Source organism: Rhopalosiphum maidis, chromosome 4, assembly GCF_003676215.2.
Source record: "Rhopalosiphum maidis isolate BTI-1 chromosome 4, ASM367621v3, whole genome shotgun sequence".
Classification (NCBI taxonomy): domain Eukaryota; kingdom Metazoa; phylum Arthropoda; class Insecta; order Hemiptera; family Aphididae; genus Rhopalosiphum; species Rhopalosiphum maidis.
In genome coordinates, this window is record NC_040880.1 from 21,495,645 (window position 1) to 21,513,753 (window position 18,109).

The 18,109-nt window shown below is 25.8% G+C and overlaps 3 protein-coding genes across 4 annotated transcripts; 1 reads left to right on the top strand and 2 right to left on the bottom strand.

Moving 5' to 3' along the window:
- Positions 1-34: 34 nt before the first annotated feature.
- On the bottom strand, positions 35-6,279 carry LOC113550644 (DENN domain-containing protein 1B-like). Of its 2 annotated transcripts, XM_026952604.1 has the most exons (13): positions 6,004-6,279; positions 5,564-5,722; positions 5,368-5,505; positions 5,145-5,280; positions 5,032-5,085; positions 3,020-3,277; positions 2,849-2,950; positions 2,036-2,263; positions 1,743-1,919; positions 1,323-1,355; positions 1,048-1,268; positions 870-984; positions 35-793 (listed from the first exon to the last, which is right to left on the bottom strand). In XM_026952604.1, the coding sequence occupies exons 1-13, from the start codon at positions 6,018-6,020 to the stop codon at positions 386-388; spliced, it is 2,046 nt and encodes a 681-aa protein (XP_026808405.1). In that variant the 5' UTR covers positions 6,021-6,279; the 3' UTR covers positions 35-385. The 2 variants fall into 2 exon arrangements, with proteins under 2 accessions (XP_026808405.1, XP_026808406.1); XM_026952605.1 differs by lacking the exon at positions 1,323-1,355.
- A 137-nt stretch (positions 6,280-6,416) lies between these two features.
- Positions 6,417-11,412, top strand: LOC113550646 (BTB/POZ domain-containing protein 10). The gene is made up of 8 exons (XM_026952606.1): positions 6,417-6,663; positions 6,756-6,870; positions 7,046-7,156; positions 9,119-9,349; positions 9,414-9,628; positions 9,687-9,884; positions 10,149-10,396; positions 11,003-11,412. Exons 2-8 carry the CDS (start codon positions 6,764-6,766, stop codon positions 11,222-11,224), a joined length of 1,332 nt encoding a protein of 443 aa, XP_026808407.1. The 5' UTR covers positions 6,417-6,663; positions 6,756-6,763; the 3' UTR covers positions 11,225-11,412.
- Positions 11,345-13,158, bottom strand: LOC113550647 (vacuolar protein sorting-associated protein 28 homolog). The gene is made up of 2 exons (XM_026952607.1): positions 12,469-13,158; positions 11,345-11,709 (listed from the first exon to the last, which is right to left on the bottom strand). The coding sequence occupies exons 1-2, from the start codon at positions 12,873-12,875 to the stop codon at positions 11,469-11,471; spliced, it is 648 nt and encodes a 215-aa protein (XP_026808408.1). The 5' UTR covers positions 12,876-13,158; the 3' UTR covers positions 11,345-11,468.
- Positions 13,159-18,109: the final 4,951 nt, after the last annotated feature.

Below are 18,109 nucleotides of genomic sequence, written 5' to 3' on the forward strand. Positions count from 1 at the left end.
CCCACTTAATGTAATAATTAATAGCAAATATAAATTATGGTTAATCATAGAATTTTATTTTTATTCATTTTATTTTATTTTCAATCAACAAAAAAATAATGAACGATAAACAAACATACAATCTTTTACCATGTATAACATGTAATATACAACTACATTTATGAGCGTTATACAATCTAAATCAGACACGACATTCTGGTCCATTTGTTAATATTTGGTGTAACAATAATATATGAGTATTTATAAAAAAAAATATTTAATAAAATGTAAACATGGACAGTGTTGTAATTTATTTATTATAAGTGGTAACCACTAAATTAAAAGTAATATAATTGCAAAATAAAATATTTTTTATCACATGGATTATAAAATTAACTCTGTAGTTTTATTCAAATTTTGTCCAATTTGATTTAAAATTGGATGGTTTGGGTGGTAATGGTGGTACAGATGGCTGACTTGGTGATATGGATGGACCTGGTTGGTCAGAACAACTTAACAAATCAAAGTTTAATCCATACTCGTTAAGTAGGTCATTATTATTTTTTGTTTCTAATTGAGTTTTATTTAATGGGACAAAATATTGATATAGTGGATTACTAAGACCTACTCCTGGAATCAAACCATTACTGTTAGTTGGACTGTTTAAAGGATCAAAATCATCTATACTAGATGTTGAATCTAATCGAATCAGATCTTTAGTTTCCATTGGACACTCATTTGGCACAGACCCAAATGATGAGTTGATTAAATCATCATTGATGATGAAGTTTGATTTGACTGAATCATCCCAGGACTAAACACAACAATTTCATTCATAATTAGATAATTAATAATCGAGAAATAAAAATCATTAAATTTATTTAACATACTGATGTATAATGTTGTGAGTCATTAGTATCACAAGTTCTGAATATAACATCTTGTAGATCTTCCATTAAATTTAAATTAATTTGTGGTAGTGGAGAAATTGAGGCATCTTTTAAACTATGAAAAAATAAAAATTTCTATCTGATAAAACTGTAACAATAAAAATAAATATTTGCTAACTTTTGTGATGTAGTTAACTTTTGTAATCCATTGGCAGTTTCTTTACGATAACTAGCAGATGCTGTTGTATGTGACCATGATTGTCTCTTTTGCATAGAAGGAGAATTTGGTGCAGAGTTGGGCTGGTTACCAATTTTAGTTCGAGGGTTTTTATTCGGAACATTAAATTTTGATCGAATGTCTTTGTAGGCCAACCGAAAATCTTTTCCTCGTTCTTTAACCTAAAAACGTATCATATAATATAAAAGTTTTAATTTTCTATGTAAATAATTTACCGTTTTTACAGCATTTCTTACTGTAGGGTTAGCCTGAAAATGTAATAATCTGATTAATTTAATGATTTTTAAGAAAACCTTCATGAATAAAAACTAAAATATAAATTGCTTCATAAAAATCCATTTTTCTATAAAGTACAAGATAAAATTATCTAACACATGATTTAATCAATTTTGTAAAATGTTAAGACTAAAATATAATTAAAATTGTTGTTACTATTCTGCAATAATAATTTACAAAATAAATAAGCACCACATGCAAAATGATAAACCAAGCATATATATATTTTTTATAAATCATATGCTCCGTATAATTTGTAGATAAAACTATTATTTTACGTATATCAAGATAATAGTAAGCAATAACAATTACAATAGTTAACATCTTTAATTAAATAAAATTTAAAATTATTAACTTACCGCATTCTTAACAGTTTTAAATAATGCAGTTCCTTCACGTTTCATAGTAAATGTCCAATCTTTGTACTGATGCTTTAATTTATTACTAGATTTCTCATGATAATTGCACACTTCCATTTCAAATTCATCAGAAAAACCCAGTCCCGCATTTAACATCTCTAATCGTTCCTCAATAAACTATATACAAAACAATTAATTATGTGACAATTATATATTTTAAGTATTAAAATACGAGTAATAATGTTAATTTCACAAATAACTATCATTACTTCAAATATTTACAATAATTATACCTGTTGAAAAATCTGTAATTCCAACATTTTTTTTAAAAATGGTTGCATATTTGACGATCTAGACTCTATAAATGCTTCTTTATTAAATGTTATACGTTCTCCTTGATGAAATTTTAATGCATCTCTATAGCCACCAATTAACTTAACTAAAGCACGTAAAAATGCTCTTGAAACACCATCGCCTAAAAGTGTACCTTTTTTACGTAATTGTTGTCTTAAACTTGATACCTAAAATAAATTATAGCGATTAAGTGATGGATTAAAATTGTTGTAATATTAAATTGAAAATTAATAAACCATAGAATTTTAAAAAAATAATTTTGAATAAAGCTCAGAGTAATAAACAAATTGATAACTATTAATTATTATTTACTAAAAAAATTATTTTTTTAAGAAGTTATTAAACTTCTTTATGTACCAACTAGATTTTAAAATAATACATAGTTACTTTTTTTGAAGCTTTTTACAACAAAAACCATTCATAGTTAAATCTCCTTATTATAATATAAAACCAAAAAAAATTAAATATCTATTCTTTAAAATTCATCTATATCCTGCTTCATATACCCTAAGGCAATAAACAATTTTCGTTCGATAAATAATTTTCTTCAACAGCTTTTATTTCCAAAGATTGACTGCATTCAAAAATCACCTGTCTATGTTAATCTTATCCAAGCAAGACAAATTTTAAAATAAAATGTGACACTTTCGAGAGCGTAATTCTCGGCATGCGTCATACCTATTTTTGCTATCCTAGGTTACTCTTATAAGTGACAGAGTACATAAGTTATTTTTTATTAAGTATTTACTGACCACGTCTGTTGGAAGATTTTCCAAATCATCAAATGGAGTTTCTATAGTATTGTTATCTGCATCTAAAACAACAACTTCTCCTAATTCATTACGTTGCAAATTCTAAAAAACAACAGCGAAAATAGTAATAAATATAACAAAAACTAAGTTGAAATTAAATCAAATATTTACTTGGAATAATGTGTGAGGTAAACCAATCAAGTATGGCATTGGTGCTAATAAGTAATCAATAAGTGACTGAGGCAATACTGGTATAAATATATGTTGCCAATTCATTGGATATAGAACTGCATTAGCAGATTGAACACAGGCACTCAATCTGTATAGTTTTTTAGAAGTAAAAATAATACGACGTTCAAATAACATGGAAGCAAATATAATAATCATATTTTGGCAATCAACTGCACTATAATATTCTGTCAAATTTCTCTAAAACAAAATTTAAAATATTATTTGTTTATTATAGAATGATTGATGTTCTATTGAGTTTTTTTTTCTAATGGTTCAAAATCTATCACAGATCTACCATGGACGTAAATAGGGGGAGGCATATTAAGCCCTTCCAAAGATATTTAAATACAGGGGGGTCCAACTATCGAGGCTTTATTTTTGGCCTTCCCAACAATTAAATTAATTAATATCAAAAATTGGTTTCTGAAAAACCATGCTAATCATCACATTAATTAATCAATTAATTCTAAATATATGTAACTTAATCTATAATGTAAAAATGTTTGCATTAAATAAAATAAAATATAAATAGATAATAATATAATTTTTTTTCTTCTGGCGGCCCCCGGTATTTATATGAAAGTGTAAATTGGCCCGCCAACTACAAAAGGTTGGACCACCCTGTTGTAATATATAGTCATCTATAACTTTTGTTATAATAAATAATATAATTTATATTTATAATATTTATAACTAATGATAATAGCTATACAAATATAATAATAGTAATAATATGTAGGCACGTTTTCATTGGATTTTTGTTCAGAATTTTTTCAGAATGTTGGATTATAATCAGTTGGTGGCCTATTTTAACAGCATGTCGACCAAATATATCGTCATCCAAATTCCTAACTTATGTAGACGTGTGCGTACAGCCATGTGGGAGCTGCTTAATGCTGCATACTATAGTTGCACCCCAAAGATATCTAGAAAAAAAATCTAATCCAAATTGATGCCCTAATTTTTTTTTTGTCATCCTCAAGATACGACCAGATTACTTTTTGTCCACTTTCTAATATTATTCGACAATCATAATAAAGATTTATAACATTATATCAAGATAATTTTCTATCTTAGCTGATGACTGGTTGTCTGTTTAATGTAGATACCAAAATACCAAATATACCTTAGTTGTTGGTTTTCCACCACTGAGAATGGTTCACTACTTACGGATTTAAATTCTAATTTTTTTGTGTTTACTTTTTTTTAATGGTTAATGAAATGAAAACTATGTGTAATGAGGAAATAGTAGTTTATATGTAACTGAAAGACATACATTTTCTTTCCATAAATATTTAAAAAATAATGTTGATCGATTTACTGTACTAAAAAGACTTGTAAAGCATATATTTATTTAAAAACAAATAATGTAATTATTAAACAAGTAATAAATAAAGTTATAAATCATAACCAAAAAAAAGATTAACAATTAAACATTAAACAGACAAACTATTATATCAGACTACTATATTTTTAACCTAAAAACTGTGACATGAATTTTTACTATATTATTACTTTAAAAAAAACAACACTAAATCTAGCTATATAAAGTATAGTATTGATGCTACTGATAGTCCTAAGTCTTTACAAAAATGGGAAGAAAAATTAAGTTTAGAATATATAATTTTATATTTCAAAACTGTTAATTAATAAAATTTGGGTCGCAATTTGTATGTACGTTAAAAAAACCTGGACTACAATTTGTATTACCCCCGTAGTGGATGGAACAAATGAGACAAATCTCCCACTCTTTGTTCTTGAAAATTTTTGGGCTTGAATCATCCTATGCATTTGAGGACCCTATTCACGTCCATGTGATGTACACATAAATAAGTACATAATGAACTAAATAATTTCCCAATATTACTTTTTTTCATTGAATTATTAAAAACAATAAAAACATCAAATACTTAAATTGTTTAGAAATAAATGGTTCGATTAAAATAACATACATTTTCTGGAATGCTTGGTAACTGGAATTGAATTGGCGATTGACAAACAAATAACTATAATTATAAAAAAAAAATGTTTAAATGTAGTTAAAAATGCTAAATAAAATAATTACCTCTTCGCCGCTATCACTATTAATTTTTAAATCAAGTCCTTTGATTGGTAATTTACTATTATATACAGATTCCAAAAATGACCATAAATCTTTAGAATTGTTACTATTTGTGAGATTAGATATACAATTTAATAATCTAAAACAAAAATGATACATATAGATGATAAATTTCCATTAACTGTAAAAAATAAATAAATATTTGTAAAAATAAAATAATTTTTACTTATAAAATGATTCATGCCAAGGAAGATAACTGAGAACAACTAAAGCAGTCTCAGATTTAGGGTCATGTCTACAAAATCCAAAAATCCACTTTGATTCAGCATTGGTTAGTACAAATGAGTAGTGCTGAATCATGGTTCTAAACATTCAAATTATTAAAATAAGGATTGATATTATTAGTTCATATGTAGTACTACCTGTCAAATTCACAAGGATATGCAAAATTAGGTACAGTATCAAGCAGTTCATCTTTTCTATAGTGTTCTGGAAACTTTTGGAGAATCCATGGTTCAGTATTTTCTTTACTAGGACCAGCTACTTCACAGAAACACTCAAATAATCGAACGACATCATTCCTGATATAATGTAATAAAGATTAATATGCATAGTTTTATACATCAATCATAATTGTTGACCACTTATATCACATCTAATTCAATATAAATCAAATGCAGTTAAATCACATACAATATTGAATGACTACTACATTATACTACGATAATTAATGTACACTTTACAATATTACAATGTTTTTTAAATATTTAACTACTAGAGAGAGACTAGAGACTAATAAACGGTATTATATCAAAGTCATAACAATTAATTTAATGGAATTGTAACATTTGTAACTACTCACCTTATCCGTGACCCCATTCCATCAAAGCTGTTATTAGTTGACAAACAAACATATAAATATTCCTATATAGGTAATGAAAAAATTAACTTTTAAGAAGACATCAGGACATTGGACACGCGTCTTCAACGACTAACAGTTAATTAATTCACAACTACATTGGTTTTAAAATTATCCTACTTTTTAATTCTAGATAAACTGTTAACTGATGAGTAATGAGTATTAACTATTGAGTTAAGGAACTCAAAAACTCCCAAGTTTCATTTCAAACCAGAGATAACACAGCAATCTAATATTATAATCTATAATCTACCCCCCACCGAGTGTCACACGACTGATCATATTTTTGGTGTACTTCTGATAACAATGATAACACAATCTAAATAAAAGTACGCAATAAACAAAACAAAAACAAAACGTCCCAGTAATGAATATAAGTTATTCGAAAGTTCGAAATATAGATGTGGCCACATTGTTGATAGCTTAGTACCGCCTATTATATCGTGTTAACAGAAATTAATTTCAACAACTTACTATTGCATTGACAAGTTCAAAGTTTTTGGCATTCGTTTTCGTTAAAAGAAGGCTAAATAATAGGTGCTAGGAGTATAGCGACGTTGAATATTTTACTAACGTTTGGTGCCTATTCATGGGTAAAACAATGTATGCTCATAATGTTATATTTTTATTAATATTTTTTTTTGTCCAAATGTAGTATGTAATATCTGTCATTATTCTTATTTGTTTTTATTTAGCCTGGGTCATGTCTAAAGACGGCCGTCACAACTACGATCGTGATACAAGTAGTGACACTGAAGATTATCAAGATACTGAAGATCATAGACGCCGTGTGTTCAAAACAAGACTAAGGTATGTATGTTAAATTTATTATTATTTATTATTGTAATTTGTTGTATGATATATAAAGGCTTCAGAGGTAAGCAATAACTTGATTTTAAGCTAATGTTTATACAATGGAATAATATTATATAATATAATAGTTATGATGTATTGTTATTTTTAGTTTTTAATATTTTTATTGCAGTTATGGAAGTTCCTTAAAACCCAAATCGTGTTTAGTACAGCGTCATTCAACTGGTAACCAGTTGACTCTGACACCAATAAATAAACAACAAACAACTTCAATGAGAAATAGGTAAATTTTACATTTATTATGATTAGTTGATCAATGGTTATTGATTGTATTAAAACAGCTGAAACAACTTAAACCAAACAATGAAATAATAATTAAATTAATTTGTATAGTGTATACACAATAACTCAAGACTGTTTCAAGCAAATTTGAAACAGCTAAAACCAATAAAACTATCTCAGCATTGATGGTCTATGATTTTAGTTATGTAGATTAGAATAATCAATTACAACCAGTTAATATGTCTATGATTTAAATAGATTATGATTTTTTAAATCTAAAAATATCATAAGTTTTAAATATTTTAAAAATATATCAAATACTTCATTCTTATAAGATCACGACTATAATTTACTTCATTATTATAACCGTTATATTCACAGTGAGTTAAGTAGTTATTAATAACTAGTGAAATTGTATTATCGGACTAGCATAATTTAATTTGGCGAATAACAAATATTTTAAACACAGGTCCCATGATTACATCAAATATGGTGACAATGTAATAATACTTTTAATCATTTTAAAAAGACTGATTGGTTTTTTTGATTATTGGTTACGGTGTACATTTATATATACTCAAATAGTTATTTGTTAACTATTTCTCAAAATATTAATATTATAATATTTTTTCAAATTTTGATTATTTTTAATTCATTTTTTTTTTTTTTCATGAATTTTGAGTAAAATATAAATTAAAGAAACTAATGTACAAATGACTAATTATGATTAAAAAATCGCCTTGATCAATTCCTAATAGACAACTAGACAATTTCAAAACTTTTTTCAGAATCAAAATCCAACTTTCCTAACTTCTACAGTTTTATCCCGCTTTCAGGTTGATATTTATATTGATGTTGAATCCCCTTAAGAAAGGAATATAAATAAATTTAAAACTAAGTATATATTTTTATTTTTCACTGACTAAAATCTGCTGAATTGAGGAAAATAATCTAAAAATAGCTTTAAAAGGTGTAATTTAAAATATTACTTTTTATTAAAAAAGATAAATGTCAATATATAATATACTAGGAAAAAAAAATTAAATACACGCATAATTATTGGATGAATAAGTTTCAGTTTTTACTGTAAAAGCTATTAATTTCAAATTGTTCATAAGGTTAAGTTGTAAAACAAGTTTGAAAATAACTAATTTATTATTAATATAATTTTTTGGTATTTATTTTGATTATTAGTAACAAGTTTTTATCATTAAAACTGAATTTAATATTTTAATATAATCTTAAAACTTCTATATACTATATTTGTACAGGTAATTGTTTTAGTATGAACCACTTATTATTTCAAAAAGTATTCATGTTTTTGAAAACATTTTTTTACATAGTTTCAAGTTGTTAAAAAGACTACATTTTTATTAAAAAATTATATTTTTAAATATTTTTTATCCTATTTTTTTTAAGTTTTTTTACTTTTTTGAATGTGAACATAGTTTTAATTTAATATTCCAAAGCAGAATAATTTTCTGAGTATTTGATACATAAAAATCGAATTTAGGACGAGTAGCTTATGAGTTATACCTATTTAAAGTCTAGACAAGCGGAGTAGTGGATAAACATTTTGCAGGATAACTCCGTAGTACGGGGCCCGGACCGCTCTGCTTGTCTAAACTTAAAATACGTATAATTCATAAACTACTCGTCTTAAATTCGATTTTTATGTATCAAAATACTCAGAAAATTATTCTGCTTTGGAATATTAAATAAAAACTCTATATGTTGTCATTCAAAAAAATAAAAACTTAAAAAATATTTAACAACTTAAAACTATGTAAAAAAATGTATTATTATATTGTATTATAACATGAATATTTTTTGAAATAATGAGTGTTTTATGATAAAAGAATTACGCTGTATAATATTAAAAGTATCCTTTGTATAAATAATTATTTATTATTCTTTGATGACTTTTATTAAATTGTTTATGTATATGGATTATTTCTAATAGAAAAGCTATGCCCAGATTTTCTTGCTCAATGAATTCTATGAAAAGTCTGATGAATCAAAACGCAACTACTTCAGGTTCGTCCTATCCAAGTACTTCAGGATCCGGTCATTTAACTAACTCTAGAAACAATATTGCAAATAAAGAAGAAAGAGTAACTCTTATTGTAGATAACACTAGATTTATTGTTGATCCAGCTATATTCATTGCCCATTCAAATACAATGCTCGGACGGTAATAAAAAATTGATTTATCTTCTAGAATAATAATTTTTTTAATTAATCACATACTTTGACAGAATGTTTAGTTCTAATGAATATACTAATAAAAATGAACGTGGAGAATATGTAGTAGCAGAAGGTGTCTCGGCAAATGTATTCAGGTGCATTTTGGAGTATTATAAGGGTAATGTGATGCGCTGCCCATCTTCAATTTCAGTACAAGAGCTACGAGAAGCTTGTGATTATTTGTTAGTACCATTTGACGCTAAAACAGTCAAATGTCAAAATTTACGTAAGTTAATGATATTTATTTAGGATGATTTTTTAAGAAAAAAATTTGGTTATTTTAGGAGGATTATTACATGAGCTGTCAAATGAAGGGGCTCGTTGTCAATTTGAAGTATTTTTAGAAGATCTAATATTACCTTTAATGGTCAATTCTGCTCAACGTGGAGATCGTGAATGTCATGTAGTAGTCTTACTAGATGATGATATAGTAGATTGGGATGAAGAATATCCGCCTCAAATGGGAGAAGAATATTCACAAAGTAAATACCAATAAATTAAATTTATAAAAATATATTTTTAAATTTAAAATGATTTCATGATAACTCTAGGTACTTTAAAATCATACCTAATAATCTATTAAGTAATAACAAAGCATATTCAAATTAAATTTATCTTAAGTATTATCTTAGATACATAAAAAATAATTTACATAATACACTCAAATCCTACTGTACAGCAGAAATAACTTACCTAGTTGCCCACATTTTATTTTGACATTCAAATTTATCAATTTTTTATTTCAGCTGTAAACAGCACTGCCTTATATAGATTCTTCAAATACATTGAAAATCGAGATGTTGCCAAACAAGTAATGAAAGAACGTGGTCTTAAAAAGATTCGTCTAGGTATTGAAGGTTATCCAACTTATAAGGAAAAAATTAAAAAAAGAGCTGGTGGTCGTGAAGATGTGATTTATAATTATGTTCAAAGACCTTTTATTCATATGTCATGGGAAAAAGAAGAAGCTAAGAGTCGCCACGTAGATTTCCAAGTAAATTATATAATTTTGATCTCATCAATAATCTATATATTAATAAGTATTGTTCATAATTTTGTTCCAATGGATATATAGCCTAAGTTTTTATTAAATTAAAGAATTCAATTTCTATTGGAAATGGATATTTTATTTCAATATTCACTAAATACCTATTAAAATAGAGATATAAACCCTTTATTTATTACTAATTAGTTGTAAGTAATTTAGATCTAAAAGACTAGAACTGTAAATTACATAACCACTATAGTTACACCTCTATAATAATTTTTAGTGACGTATTGTGGAAGGAGGTAAGAAATAAGTGTACCTTATTTTTTGCTAATATTTCATCAATGATAAACAGAATTAAAATTATTGCATTAGCCTGTTGCCTATCTATAGTATATTTAATTTATGCTATTAAATACTGTTACAATAATATAGGGCTGGTTTTTTTTTTGTTTAAATTCCAAATTGAAGATACAACTATGTCATTTTACTTTTATGTATTATTTTATTTAATATATATTAGAAATGCATAATATTAGGTTATTACATATTAAGCAACAGTTCTAAAATTTGTTAAAATGTATATTGAATGAAAATTTTTATTTTTTATAGTGCTTAAAGTCGAAATCTGTGACTAATTTAGCAGAAGCGACTGCTGATCCTGTTTTGGAATTAGACGCTAGAGGTAATCCTATGGGAGCTGTAGCCATAGATCCAGACATTCGAGTGGTATATGATGGTCATGATCAAGATGATGGAGCAGTAGACTCACCTCCTCCTCTGGCAGTTTCAGAAGCTGAACAAAATGATGAGTCTCAACCCAATGATCAGTAATATAGAATGGGATTTATAAATGCCATGTTTTTTTATTGTTGCTAAACAATCAAGAGGTGATTTTCTCTATATTTTTCAACAAACATTTTACTATTATTATTAATAAATGCGTTTTTTTTTTCTAATGTCATATAATTATAATCAATTTATTATCATTTGTATTCTTATAAATAAAAATTATTCAAATACTCGAGTGTTATTTTTTATATTTAGGTATAACTTATAATATTATTAATAAATTTAACTAAGATGACTGATGAAGCAACTTGTTGAATGCATTGTAAGATGATTCGAGATCAAAAATCAATTGTCTCACTTGGGTTTCATTTAATTCATCTGATGCGTTCATAGATGACAAAGAATTTAACCAGTCAGATACTTTTTGTTTTCCTTCAAAGTCAGCAGGCAACATACTAAGCCTGTTCATAGTATCCATTAAATCCCGAAGATCCGGTTGCAATTCATCCATTGCTTTTATATCCAACCTATAATTTATTTTAAACATATTAATTTTTAGTTTATTTACTTCAGATTAATAAAATACTATAAAACTAGAGATAGATATTTATGTGAGAGATATTATTTATAAAAATGTATACAATAATATTACTGCAGAACACATTTTTGAAACAGGCAAGCATCAATAGGAATTTTAGTTAAAATAATGAAAAACATTTTATTAAAAATGCAACATATAATAAATTGTAATTCAATGAAATAATGAATTACTATTTACTACATTTCTAAATATAAAAAAACCTACTCAGTATAAGATGGGTAAAAATAATATGTAATTTTTAGTTTTAACAATAAGTTTCATAAATTTATTGAAAAAAATAATCATCACTGACAAATAATCAATCTAAAAAAAAAATATTAAATTAAAATTATCTATGTATACTTATATATGTCACATAAGCGTTTCCAGACATTATCTGCAGGACAGCATGATGTCTTAAATATTATAATATAAGTATTCAAGTTTAAGCACAGTTCTTTTCCAATCATTCATAAAGGGCAGAGTGTATTCCTATGATGTATGGTACCAAGTGGTTAAATTAAAATATACCGAGTTGTTAAATAAACAAAAATTAAGTAGAAAAGTGTTTCTAAATTTAATTATCTTAGTATTTCTTAACCTTTCAACCTACCTAATTTTATAACTTAGATTTTAAATAAATTACTTATCAATAGATAAAACGTTTTTAAATATTAATTTTATATTATTATGTTTTAATACAAACCTTAGTTTATCCATTATCGTTATAAATAAAGAAACAATATCTGCAATGCATTTACTAGTATTGCCTTTATCGTCTTTAATAGTAATTGGCCGATCTTCTTTAATACGCTCTATTGCAGCGGGACAATCTAATTTGTATTTTTTAACAAAGGACTCAACAGTTGGAAAGTCGTCACCTTGAATTTGTTTAAAAGAAGCTTTGCACTGAACAAGCAGTTTTGAGCAGGCGGCAGTATACTCTTTGGGCGTCACACAATCTCGTATATATGCTTTTTCCAAATGCTGCAGTGTGTTGACTAATGCATAGAAGTCAGCCATATTATCATATTTTTCACGTTCACGAGCGTTGCGAAAAAGTCTTACTTCTTCCAGCAGTTCTGGACGATTAGCATCTTGGGAATCCATCATATTTTTCTGTTCTATTAAATTAACTTATTTTTCAAAAATTTATATTCATGCCAAAAATACAAAGTAAATAAAATCCAATACTATAAATTATTATGTAATGTGAGTATACGTAAACAAAAAATTGTTTTGTGATTATGTTTATAAATTTATGATTATTGATTAGTTATAACTAATTTATTAGTTTACTTCTTTTGTGAATTATGATAGTTATAACACGTAATGGTCAATCATCGAAAAAACTAAAAAATCTGAATTAGATATCTTATGGGCTATGGCTTTACAGTGATTATACCTATCATGATTCATAAATATAATCGTCACGGACCTTATACTAGTAGTCCGTGATAATCGTAATAATATTATCAAAACTATGATTATACTACATTATCAACTAAGACAACATTAATTTTACAACGATGGTAACTCGAATATGACTAATTCTAAATCAAAAAAGTCGTAAATCACAACTAGGTAGAACCTATTAAGGCCTTATCTAAGAGGGGTCTAAGGGGTCCAGACCCCCCCACGAAATTTTTATGTTTTAATTTAATTTATATTTTAAAAAAATGTTGGATCCCCCTCGAAATTTTTTTTCAGTTACGGCCTTGGTACCTACAATACATTCTAGTCGATCTTGGTCTAAACTTTGATCCATGATCACCGTCATAGTACCTGAATACTCAGTGAATAGGTAGTTCAAATACCAAACAACTATCAATCCTATTGTTTTCGTAGTAATACCATTGATTAAATATACAAATATTATATTATAATATTGTATATTTAATCAATGGTAATACATGCTATTGTAATTTTGCGCAAATAAAACCTCAAACAACGTGGGTAAGAACATAGGCATCACTAAAATATACATGTATACAATGTATTTTTTATAATATTTAAACTAAACTCATAAATAATTAAGTAGGTAAATCGAAGATACCCTGTATGAATGTTTATAACCGTTTATAGTAAATCAAGCCAGTTAAAAATATAAAACACATCGACTTTTTTATTTTAACAATTAACTTTTTTTTCTTTGGATTCTGAACGGAGCAATGCATTTATTGATTTTATAATAATAATAATGTGTGCTTAATACAAAGTCCCTCATAAGTAATTCCTTACTGAAACCCAAAAATCTTTAAAATATAAAGGTATATAAATGCAATTTTTGGTTTTGGACATTTCGAGTTCAAATTTTAACAAAATTTAGTTAACTAATAAACATTATTTAAATAAAAAATTACAATTTTAATTATTTTGTTGGAATTCATAAATATTATTTATGGGGACTTTTATGTGTATTAATATATTATTATATTTTTTTTACTATTCAAAAATAAGACATTTCAAATATTTAGATTAATTGTAACCTTCATATTATCTATTTATACCTACTAAAAATACAAGCACAATTAGAGAAAATCTTAGTGGGTGTTAACACCCCCAATTTTAAAAATAAATACCCTCTAATAATTTTCGTGTTTATTTATTAAAACCTCTGCTTGTAAAAAAATCTAAAACGGCTCATCAGATATATCTTTATTTTACGAGATTTCGTACGCTCTTAAATTTTTTCTATATTGACGCTAGAATTTTTTTTTTACAATTATTTAAAGAAAAAGTTATGAAGAACCTTGTATTGGGATTTTTAACTTTAGGTTTAAATCACAAAAATGTTATGAATTTTCAACTTCAAAATCCCTTGCAAAATGTTGCGATTTTGACATATTTTGTAAACATTTAAACTTTAAATGCTTATAAACAAAAACTGAGAATAACGATTTTTGATTTTTTTTTTTTTGATTACGATAAAATTTATAATAAACTTTATTACATTTTAAAGATTTTTTGGAGTGACAAATTTTTTTTATGGACATTTCAAGAAAAAAAAATATAATCGTAAATAGATAACGCTAATATAAACATTTGGTGAAAATTTCAAGTATTTACAATGATTCGTTTTTAAATTACAGTAAAATAAAAAAATCGATTTTTTCGAAAACTGGTTATGTGTAAAAATTCTCGTTTTTCCGTTACCTACTTTTAAGAGTTTTCCTGACGCTTTAGAAAACTACTGGAAATTTTTTACTTTCGACCCTCCAAAGTACTAACTATAGATTCACTTTCCTTTTCAAATTGGGGCCGAAGTTAAAAATCAAAGCACTATTACTATTCCAAAACGTATGACAGCCACGAAAAAAAAAGTAAATAAAAAATAAAACTACACTATATTACACTTCATTGAAAATCAATACATCACTCCGTTTAAAATCTAAAAGAAAAAAAGTCGGGAATAAAGGGGGAGATGAATCTTCCTAATTTCTTCCCGTAAATATGTCACTGTGTCACTATATATCTACATACTATTATAATACTATCGCTATATTGACTAATGACTATTGTGCTAACTATTTGTCATGAATAAATAAGATAATAATAAATAATTTTTGATTATGAAGAATGAAGATCATCAACGATATCATTGATTATTAATTATACATATAGACATTAGCATAATTAGGGGGTACTTAGGGGGCTTAGATAAGATTTAGCCCCCCCCTAATTTTTTTTATTATTTAAGATTAAATAATAATTTAAGCATAAAATAGTGAGAATGTGAAATACATCCTATGCAATATGACGTAGAGAATTATTATAACAGAATTATTCAAAAGTAAATTGTACAAATATTAAATATTAAAGTTTCGACCAGTGGCATTGCGGCGGTCACCATCCAATATTTTAGTTTTATTTTGATGATTAAAAATGGACAAAAAACTTATTTAGTATATTTTATTATTTTTAATATACCAAACCAATTTTTTTGCTTATGTACTGATCCCAGCTTTTGGGTCTGATGATTTTTACGCTACGCGGGCTGAATAGAAACCAAAAACTTTATTGAATTATTTAATTGTATATTGTGTGTACCATCTACAATACATTGGTATTTGGTGCACATATAGGGGTGTCAGGGGGTGCTTAGCATATCCAAGTCTTACAATAGCACCCCCCCAGCTTATTTTCAGCTATAAATATTGTTTAAAATGTAATTTTGCACTTAAAAGAATACGTTTAATGAATTTTTATTGTTAATGCTAATGGCAGGTACTCTTTTTAATGTATCTAGTAATTAATAATTTTATTTTAAATTAAATGAATATATGTTTGGTATGTATAACCAATAGTGGTCATAAGGCACGAAACCCCCCACGGGTCACTTCAGAGTTCAGGGTAAAACATTTTAGCACTCCCTAGTTTAAGACTGCATTCATGAATGTGTGTCCATGCTATAATATGCTATTATGGATAATAAGTTCATAGTCATAGGCGAAACTAGACACTTTTATTAGGGCAGTCCAAATAAAAAATATAAAAAAAAATCTATTGACAACTTTTTATAGCTATTTTGTTTAATGTACATACAATGAATATATAATGATATTATATGATGATTTGGTGATATATTTATTGGTGTATATGATATAATGAATATTTCTTTACAATTTAAATATTTAATAAATAAAATTTTTAATAATTAATACATTTATTAAAGATATACAAAAATTATAATTTATTTTTACTATTTAAATTATTATTATTAAAATGTCCATGGCTATATAATGTTAAAAAAATACATATTATACATGAATTTTTTTAATGAAAGATTATATTTCTGTTTACGTAGTTTTAAAATTATTCCTAATTGTTTTCATTTAAATTTTGATAATTTACACGCTTGTCCTGTATAAGACTTTTATATTCGTGTCGAATATAAAATAAAAAAGACGAAAATATTGAATTTTTCAATGAAATTATATGAATGGAAAAGCAATAAAATTGATAAACTATAACTATCGATAAGATCAAGAAGAAACTCAAGAAATGATTATGATCGTTTTTTTTATATCTAAATAAATAATCATTGACGAAAATAATATTGAACAAAATTAGTTATTATCCGAGTTGTCACACACGGTCTTTTTAACAGGTTTGTGACTTTAAAAATACATATAAATTCAACAAACAATAGATAATTGTTTTAAATAGCATTAAATGATAGCTAAACTTCTTGGACAATGAATGTATTAAAGTACACGAAGTAATGTAAATTAATTACAATGAGTAATTTGAAAAATTATAAATGCCCGGTCTTTTAAACAGCGATGTGATTAACGGGGGTTAATAATAAATAAATTATTTGGTGATGTAATGTGTAATGTGTATAACAATAATATGAATCAATAAATTGATATTAATCGATTAATCTATTAATTGATAATATTTATAATTAAATATGGACATATGGTCCAAGTACAATAATCACTAAATGCAATACCTATTTTTGGTTTATTTTATATTTTAAAAAATTTTTTGTTTTTATAGACATTTAAATAACTGAAAAACTACCCGTTTGAATTTTGTTTTAGCTAATATTTTTTACTTAGATACATAATTTAAAAAAAAATTTATCTACACTTCTTAATTAGTACAAAAAATCTCAATAATTTGATAGTATGATATTAAAGTTTAAATTTTCTAAAAATCGAAATTTTAATGAATTCTTAATAAAGGTGATATCTACCCTATAATATTTTATGTAGTTTTATTAGGTAGGTATTTATTAAATATATTATTGTTTACTATAATATTATAATCATTATTACATAATAATTAATAAAGCAAAATTATATTATGTAAAATGCATAATAATATTTAGTTTATCAGTTGGAAATGTAATACATATATATAAACTATGATGTAGTTCGTCTTTATACCACCGTCGCTACTTATCGATTATACTCTCTCACGCTCTCGAGTGGTTATTACTTATGATATTTTTACCTATGTAGACGCGTTAATTCAAAACGATTTCAAGATTATTTAAAAAGCTGATATTGACATTACAATAGTAAAAATCATACATTTATATAATTGTACAGAACTAAATCGTACTATGCTACCGCGGTTTATTTACGATAGGCAAGTGATTTAAAAATATGTATACATAAAAACCGTACAGGAATGTGGCGCCAAACAACGTATACTATTAACATAGTACCAACCGCGCGCGTTAAGGTAAAATCCCACAAAAATCGTTCGCATTCTTGACGATCTGAATAATATATTTTTATAACTTCATTAATCGTTTTCAATACATATATTATACAAATTGTATATATGTATTCTATATAAGATATAACTATATTGTCGAATAAATAAACAAT